General features: G+C 30.7%; 1 protein-coding gene across 1 annotated transcript; it reads right to left on the bottom strand.

Moving 5' to 3' along the window:
- LOC129956523 (elastase-1-like) lies at positions 1-9084 on the bottom strand. Its single transcript, XM_056068446.1, has 2 exons — positions 9003-9084; positions 1-261 (listed from the first exon to the last, which is right to left on the bottom strand). The coding sequence occupies exons 1-2, from the start codon at positions 9048-9050 to the stop codon at positions 1-3; spliced, it is 309 nt and encodes a 102-aa protein (XP_055924421.1). The 5' UTR covers positions 9051-9084.
- Positions 9085-9719: the final 635 nt, after the last annotated feature.

A 9719-nucleotide genomic window follows, 5' to 3' on the forward strand; every position in this document is an offset into this window, starting at 1 on the left:
TCAAGGTGAGTCCTTATTCTTCGGAGGCTCTGGCACTTCGAAAGGTTCTGTATCGATTTCTAACTCTTCAACTTGTACGAAATACTTATAAGGCTTGGGAAGCTCCTCCACGTACTGTTTGATCCAATTGATGTAGGCGCTCACTCTGGTGTAGGCGATCGATTTCGATGGTTGGCAAGGAGTTGTGTGTGAAAGGGTGGTTAGACCCACTGCATAATAAGCCCTATTAAACCCGGCAAAAGTCGCTCCTCCGGAATCGCCCTGTAAGAATTGAAAAGAAAATTGTTCAGTTTGTTTTCTCCCTGAAACTTTCTTTCATACTCCTTTATGAATGTATTATCCCCCTGCCTGCCCTGCTTAAAAATTATGTACCTTGAATATACGAGTGTTATATATATATATATATAATGATATTTTTGTTGTTGCTGCTGCTTATGGAACTTGCCCGCTGACAAAGCCAGCGATTTTAAGCCAAGTTTTAGCGTCCTTTGTTTCAGTAGCGCCATCTAGGCCAAAAGTACATCTTGACTACTGCGTCACAGCACCTTTTCACGATGCGGACTTCATTTATATATTTCATTCACAGACCGTAGTTTAGACCTAAATCAGAGATTGATCCAATGTCCCCAATGGTATTGTCTCAACTTGGAGAATTTTGTGGTTACGGCAGATTTATGCGTGCTCCAGACACCTATACGGGAGTCTTCGGTCTTGTGGGGTTGGAACTCATAACTCAAGGGATGCGAATCCATAGCCCTACCAACCAGGCTATCCTGAGATACCGAATTTGCTCAAGCAGTTAAATTTTTCTAAATGCCAATAGCACCATATCCATGTTAACCACATTAGCGCATGTTAATTTCATTCTAAAATGTTCTCTTATTTCCCACTTTTTATTTAATTAATTTTACACGCCCTCTATAAAACTGCCCACATCTGCATTTTTTCACGTTCCGAGTGAAGGGATTAAAATCCTTAATGCTTAAAACATTCTTTTAAAGATACCTAAGTTTCCCTTTCCTAAATCTACACGTGTCAAAGAAATCCCCATCAAAATTTCGTAGTAAAAGCATTAAAGGGAAAATTTTCAGTCTCTTTTGCACTTGTATCGCGGTGTAAGCGGACGTCAGTTTTATCATCGTTTTTCGTACATAAAATGCTCCCGCAATGAAATAAATCAAAGTTTTAAAATTTCAAAAGGTTTTTCTATTTGGCGATGCAACTGCTAAAATATATTTTACACACACACACATATTCAGTCATGCTTTATAGTATAGTAAAAGAAAATCGACTGTTCATAATGTTTATAATAAATGTTACGGGTAACTGGTGTAGCAAATAATTTAACTGATTATGTCAGTCTTTTGTGTATAAAAAATTAAAAAGCAAGTTACATTAGAAAGAATTTCATTTTAGATCAGCGTTTCTCAACCTTTCAGTATTCGTGGCCCCGTTTTCAAACATAATTTCCATCGCGCCCCCCGCTTACAATAAAATGTATACAACAATAATGTATATTGAGTATTTTGGACTCTGTTTTAAAATTATTTTTAACTAACTGCCAAAACAAGAGTAAAAGCGAGCCAACGTTGGCGAGAAACCACATCGTGCATTTTGGACAAGCGGGCGGTAAACAGATGAAGTGAATGAAAGTGTAGAAAATTTAAATATTATATTTGAAATGAAAGCCAAACAGGGAGATAACGTTAAAAGAATATGAAAGTAGAAAATTCGTCAATGAAAGTTAACCTGGACGGGGTGAGCTAAATTTAGAAACTGGGAATACATTTTTTAGAATAATAAAAGAAATAAAACAGAAGCATAACAAAACAAAAGTGAAAAAAAAAAAAATAGGAATGTTTGTGGAAGGGAATCCATATGACCGATGCTGTCTCGAGCATGCGCGGAGCAAATGTTTTCTCATAAGAAGGAAAATATTCGATAACGCAAGTTTCAATTCCAACCAGTCTCATTCGAGTCGATCCTTTTATCGCTATCGAATCTATCGTGAATCTGTATGTTATATATGTTTTCGTGTTAATTGCAATTCACCATATAAAGTATTCACGGCAGCAGATTTATGCAGACTCATGAATAAATTTTTAAGCGGAAGTAAGCAAGAATTAGACGATAGTCAAACATCAACAAGAACACAGACGATCGTGGTTCCGAAAATAAAATCAAGGAAATATTCTCAAGAATACTTACATTTTGGGTTTACCAGTACTAAAGTAAATGAAGAAGGAAGGCCCCTGTGTATCATTTGCACAAAAATGTTGACTGCAGACAGCATGGAATCTAATAAACTCAAACGACATTCGGAAACGCTTCATAGTGAGTACGTCAACAAACCCAGAGAATTCTTCGAATTAAAATTAAAATCTTATAACAAGCAAAAATCATTTTTTTAAAGAAACTTTGTCTGTGAATAAAAAAAGCTTTAATCGCATCTTACAAAGTTCATATAAAATAGCCAGATGTAAAAAAACCTTACACCATTGGTGAAGAGCTTATTTTGCCAGCAGCAATTGAGATTGTAGAACTATGTTTGGAGATAAGTTTTCAAAACAATTGCAGTCCATACCTCTTTCAAATGATACTGTTGCCCGTCGAATTGGCGATATAGCTGAAGATGTACAGTGTCAGCTTTTCTCGAAATTGCGTGACAAATTGTTTTCAATACAGCTTGACGAAGCAACAGATAGTAATAAATATGCTCATTTAATTGCCTTTGTTCGAATTTGTGATAATATGTCAGTAGTAGAAGAACTACTTTTCTGCAAACCAATAGAACTCCAAACATCAGCGCTCGTATTCTTTGCTATTTTAAATGATTTTATGAACGAGGCAAACATAGAATGGAAAAATTGCGTCGGAATGTGCACATATGGTGCTCGTTCAATGTCCGAAAGATTCCAAGATGTACAAGCACTTTTAAAACAAAAATCGCCTCAGTGCACACATTGCATGATCCACAGAGAAACTTTGGCTTCGAAAGAAATGAGTTCTGGTTTGAATATTGTGTTAACTACGTTTGTAACCGTAGTAAATTATATAAAAATGAGATCCCTGAAATCGAGAATTTTTCCGCACTTTGTAAAGACATGGGTTTCAGTAAATTCAGCATTATTATTTTATTGCGAGACTAGATGGTCATCACGTGGGAAATTTTTGCAACGTGTCTATGAATAAAGAGAAGAAATCGCCATTTCCTAGAAGAAGAAAACAGACAGGAGGCCAAGAATTTTCGCGATAGTTTATTTGTGATGAAATTGAGATACTTGGTCGACATATTCGAGAAATTAAATAACTTGAATCTTCAACTCCAAGGAGCAAATACACATATGTTGGATACGAGTGATAAAGTTAATGCGTTTTGTAGAAAATTGGAATTGTGGAGCAGAAATTTAAAGCAAAAGATCTAACAATGTTTGTGAATGTGGATGATTGTACTAAAACTTATAAGGCTGATCAAGAACATGTAAAAGTTATTTTTGTAACCATTGAAAATCATTTAGCCATGCTGGCAAAGAATTTTAAAAAGTATTTTCATGCTGACGACAAACTGATAGCGAGTTGATTAAGGATCCATTTCATAAGACTCCCGAAGGACTCTCAATTGATGAGTAAGAAAAATTCATAGACTTCACGACAAGTGGCGAAACTAAAATAGACAATCTAGTAATCTATTAAAATAAACAATCTAGTAATAAATCACTATTTGAATTTTGGGCAGGAGTAAGGATGATTTTTCTGCACTTTAAACAAGGACATTTCATATTCTATTACCATTCAACACCCTACCTTTGTGAAACTGGATTTTCTGCTGCGGCTTCTTTGAAGACAAAATATAGAAACACAACTGAGAGTGGCCATTTCTAATATTAAGCCTTCCTTCGAAAAACTTTGCTCTGCAAGACAGGCCCAAGGAGCTAATAATTATTAAATTTGTTTTTAATTTAGTATGTTTTGATTTAGTAAGTTGTTTTACTTTAATAAGTTATTAAATATGTCGAAATGTATTTTGTTTTCTATGTGTATGTGTGCTTTCCTTTCAGTCAGTTAATCAATTTTTTTTTTAAATAATATTTTCTCTTGGATATTCTCGCGCCCCCTCTCTAGTGTGCTTGCGCCCCCCTAGAGGGGCGCGCCCCACAGGTTGAGAATCGCTGTTTTAGATGATAGAAATATAATTAATGTAATCCAAATGTTTTAATTAAAGTATTCCTAGGTTTTTGACTTCTGAGTCATTCAACTGATAAAAACAGCGAGAGTGGTTTCTCCAAATTTTTTCACATACTCTGTAATAAAGATGTTATCCACTTCCATTTGCATACATTTTCAGTGTCTCGCAATTGAGAGTTTGTGCTTTCTAATATAGTAAAGAAAACTGACTATGTACATTTTTCCACACCTATTGTAATCAAAATTAACTCAGAACTACACATTTAATAACAAAATGATTTACCAAATATCATTTCCCTGATTCATCGAGCTTTTGGGTTTTATGTATTTATATAGAAGCAAATATACATACCAAAAAAATAGTCAACCTTTGATGGATTTGGTTCAAAATTTTATGCGAGTCTGCACAGTATTTGCAAATTTTTTGCTTAAAGTGTTTGCAAATTTTTGTCCCCGTTTAACTACTAACGTGTTGTATAAGTGGATTTACAGTCGGCGCATGCGTAGAAAGGCTGAAAAAAGTTTTTTTTGCACTTTTTTAATCCATAAACTTTTATATTCATAAAAAAACACTTTTATTTTTTCATATATGCAGTGTAATATTGTAAAAACCTCCTAAAGTGCAAATGTCATATTTTATCTTTATGTCCGTCTGTGTGTGGCAAAGATAATTTAAAAAAAAGTTGATCTAAACGGAAGAAATTTTATATACGGTCTTCACACCAAATTTTTAGATTTCTGTCCAATTTTGAACAAAATTGATTCAGAGGAATTCTGTCTATCCAGCTTTCCGAATATAATTTAACACAACGGCTACAAAATGAAGAGAACTGGATAGATGAAATTTATATATAGATTTAATATCTTAAATATAGCTAGCTACCTATCAATTCTTGAACCAAATCCTTGAAAGGGTTGGTTTTCTGCTGGTCTGTACTTCCATAAAAATTAAATGCAATAATCAAAAACGAAATGACTTAAAAATATATCAAATTTTGAATGCCATTTTGTAAGTGTAATTATAATTCTGTATCAAATTTTGATTTCATTTGATTAGAAAAAATGCGTCTGAAATACAAATTTGATTTTTGGATACTATTGATGCATACCAAGGGTGACACGCTCGCTTCAGTAAAAGTGTTAAATTGACTCCAAAGGTTAATATTTTGTAACTATGATACGCCAATGCCATGTAAGTCATTGACGTACAAATTTATTAGAGAGTATGCGAGAAAGTTTTAGGGAGACCACTTCCTCTGGTTCGTTATAAATACTATTCCTTAAAAGCTGGAAAGTATACGAAGTTCTTCGCAGATGTTAAATAAGGGTAATAGAATTACTTAATATCCTACGTCATTTATAGCTGTTGCATCAGTATTTAGTATCAACAAAATATTATAAATAAAATTTCTCTTAATTACAAAAGTGCTGGAATATCAGTTTTTTTAAATCCGTAAGATTGATATGGAACTAGGCAAATTCACCTGCGCGACAAAATAACGCTTACAGTTGTAAGAAAAGAATTTTTATGATACTAATATTTACAAAAAAAAAAAAAAAAGTTATGGAAGAATTTGCTTAAATTATCGTTTACGTTTTTTACAAGAAATTCTTAAGTTGAGAGGCTTAAATCGTGTACTCGACAACAGTCACTCCAGTAAGCAATGGTAAATATTTTTTTGTTTTTTGTAGAATAATTTTGATGTTATCCAAAAGAAAAAGAAAAAAAGATTTAGATTTACCAGAATAAAATTGTTACATTTGTTATAATTTTCAATTAAATTCTGAAATGTTATTTCAAATGTTACTTCATTTATTTCATTAGGAATTTATTGATAGTTTGAGCGTTTCGTTGCTGTTGCCATTCTATCCCATAGAGATATTTTATATGTTATTTATTCAGAGATATCGATACTTTTTTAAAGTAGTCAACATCGAAATACTTTTAATCGGTAATTAAGAATTTAGATAATTTTTTAAAGAATACTTATTAAGTCAGAATTTATTTTATCTGAATGGAGTCAATTCATTCTTTAGGACATAGTTCTCCTTCCCTGCGCATTTTACATTTGCTTCTGGAGGCGCAAAAAAAATTCTACTTCTTTAAAATTCTCCTTTTTGTTTAAAATTTTTTTTAGCAAAATGATTATTGTTCTATCTTTTGAGTCTTTATTTAATTTTCATGTTGTGTTATAAATTTTCAAGCTTTGTTTGATCTTTAGTTATAATAAAGATGTGTGTATGTGCTCTACTGTCTAGAGCTACTAAACATGATATATATAAACTTTAAAGGAAGGAGAATGTGCATTTTTTTTGAAATTTTAACGAATTAAAAATTAAGCGAAATTTTTGCGTCTCCCTCGATAACTTCCAAAATATTACAGAACAAAAATAATTTTTACACCATTTTAATATTAATTTTTTTTTTCTGTGATGCCAATGATTTTTGCTATATAAATATTTTTCTTCTCCATATATTTAATAAACATATTAAAATGTTTTAAGCATTTTTTCCAACAAGAATCAAAAGAATTATGAATGAATATTAAAAGCATTACGAACGATAATATAAAAACACAAGAATTCTGGAAGAACACCAAAGTTATTGCTATAAGTCACTATTAAAGTTGTAAATATTTTTCTTTTTTGTCCCACAATCCTAATTACTATCATGCCCTTAACATAAATCATAATTTACTGTGCAGATTTCAGGAAGATAAGTGACATATTTTACATAAATCTGGGAAGAGTCTGTAACCGACTTAAATTTATATTTAAAACACTATTAACATGAAAGAAATTTGTTTTCGGTTATAAATTAGGTTATTGGTGTTAAAAGGTTAAAGAGCACAGTGTAACCGTTTTTTTTTCCAAAGAATTTTAGGAGAGATGAAAATAATAAGGGTATGTATTGTAAAATGAACAAGGGTTCTAACAAAGTATGAATTATTTATCTAAAAAATTGGCATCTTGAACTCTTTTGCTGGATAAGCCATTAAAACAAAGTTAAATAAAATTCTTAATTAAAAATTTCAGTGATTATTAATCTTGGTGAATCAGATGGCCGCCAAAGACTAATATTTTTCTTTTAGTTTAAAATTATTAATATTCGTTAAAAGTACTAATAGTAACGAAATTGCAATCATATTGACATTTTATGAGCTCATAGAAAATGAATTAAAATATATTTAATTATTTATTGTATTATTGTTATTTTGTATAAATTAAAAAATATATGGATTTGTATAGAAAGCATGTATGCTTAAAAGAATACTGTTCATAACATGATCCAAATTTAAAATCTTCCCTTCAAATCTTCACAGTTTGTTTCTTTATTAACTGAACTTAAATATTCTTTTACTACTAACTATTTAATGAAAAACGTTCTTATGAGACAATATTTTTTTTTTCGTATTAAAAGATTACGGAAAAAGATGTTGTTTATCTACTGATAAATACATGGTGTGTTATACAGGGTATTCCAAAAAGATTGAAAAAGATAAGTGGAGGATGTAAATTGCAAAACAGTTCAAAATAAGGTACAGAATAAGACTATGTTGCTAAAATTTTTAAATTTTTTTTGCTTTACAGGAACTTCTAGATAAATTTGGTCAATTAGAAAGTTTTTCCTTTTCCATGCAACAAGATCATTAGAAAAAAACGCATAACTGTACCTTTGAAAATCAAATGAATTGTGATACAGGGGATAAAATGACTTACGCCATTTTCCATATGCTGTTTTTTCGGTAAAAATAGGGACCACTACAATGAAATTTTTAAGTCAAAAATGCAAAAGCGTGTCTTAAAAAAATCTCAAATGCTTTTAATAATAAAGCTTTAATAGACAGAGATAAACAGAGCTTTAATAAACAGAGATGCGAGGGGCTCTCAGTTCCATTTTATGCGGTGTCGCATTTGGCACATATAATAAAAAAGTAATGCGTACAAATATATGGACATTTTATAAAATATACTTTAGAAAGATTTTGTGATAAAAGAAAATCGTCTGCATTTCACTGTGCAGTTTTTTTCTTTTTTTAAATTTTAACATAAATATTTGAAACGGCCAAATTACAGTTAAATGAAAGAATATAACTCGTCTGCGAATTAATTTGTTGGATTATCGTTTTAAAAAATTATGATAAATTTGACACTAAATTATTTCTATGTATTCTGGCATTCTGAAAAAAAAATTACGAGTACATGACGGTGGCACGAATATGTCCTAAATAGGCAAAAATGGTTTTAATGGAATATTATTATACATTTTATATTTTTATAATATGTAACAAATTTTATTTCTATTTTGGTATATGGTTCCTACGCAATGAGCCTCAATTTTCAATTATGCATAACTCATTCAATTTTAAAGATGAGAGTATGCGTTTTTTTGTAATGATGTTGTTGTATAAAAAATAAAAGCTTTTTTATAAATTTAATTTGTATAAAGGGTCGCATAAAAATTTAAAAAGTGTAACTTTTGGAAAATTAAAGGGAATTTTTTAAAATTATTAACATGATCTTATTTCTTACCTTATTATGAACTACTTTGCAGTTTACATTCCTCATCTACCCTGCAGTCTCATTCCTCTAGGTAAAGAATTAAACAGCGTTTCAATCTTTTTTGGGATATCCTGTGCAATACAAAGTGGAACTGCATGTTGAATGACATGGGCTTGCTGTTAAATTTTTCCGTGTGATTAAAACAACTTATGAATCGACACCATTGAGCCAGAAGAAATCAGCTCTCAATAGTTTCTTATGAGAATTAAAAATAATTTTGAGTCTCGAATATATTAAAAAAACAATTAAAATACTTTGCAAGGAGTTTGTTGTTTATGCGTTCCCACAGCACAGACGATCATGGTGATATTTAATTGAAAGCATTTATACTCCTGTATGCAGCGTCTGGTATTTACTTGTTTCATTTCTCCTTCACGAAGAACTTTGGAACCAACTAAAAAATAATAATAATAATAATAATAATAAATGAATATATAGAATGCATAACTTAGAAATATTTTTTTTTCTCGTACATAAAGTATAGATTAAGTGCTATAATTGTCAAAAAATTCAAATTCAAGATTTTGACGAATTTTTACGTTTTTTACGTTAAAATAGTTTTAGTGTTTCTTCGTGAGACGTAAGTTAAAAATAAATTCAGTTGGGAACAAATAATTAGAAAAATGAAGAAATAATCAAGATTGATAAAAAATATTTTAAAATATTGTAGATAAATTAAAATGAAGTTTATTTCTTCTACATTCAAAATGATTCTTTCGACTATTATTGCTTACTAAAGAAATATACTTGCAAGACTTCTACATCCCCAATATTATCCAAAACAATCAATTCTATTTAAGATAATAAAGAAACCTCTGATTTAGTAAAAAAAATCGGGTAACTTCCATTCCAATTTCCAGACAAAAAGAGCAAATAAACGTTTTTGAGCCACATATTATGTTACTAACAGCGATGGATTAATAAATAGGAAAAGCAGACGATTTTGTTGGTCTGGAAGATCTCTAGAAAGA

This window comes from Argiope bruennichi, chromosome 11 (assembly GCF_947563725.1).
Source record: "Argiope bruennichi chromosome 11, qqArgBrue1.1, whole genome shotgun sequence".
NCBI lineage: Eukaryota > Metazoa > Arthropoda > Arachnida > Araneae > Araneidae > Argiope > Argiope bruennichi.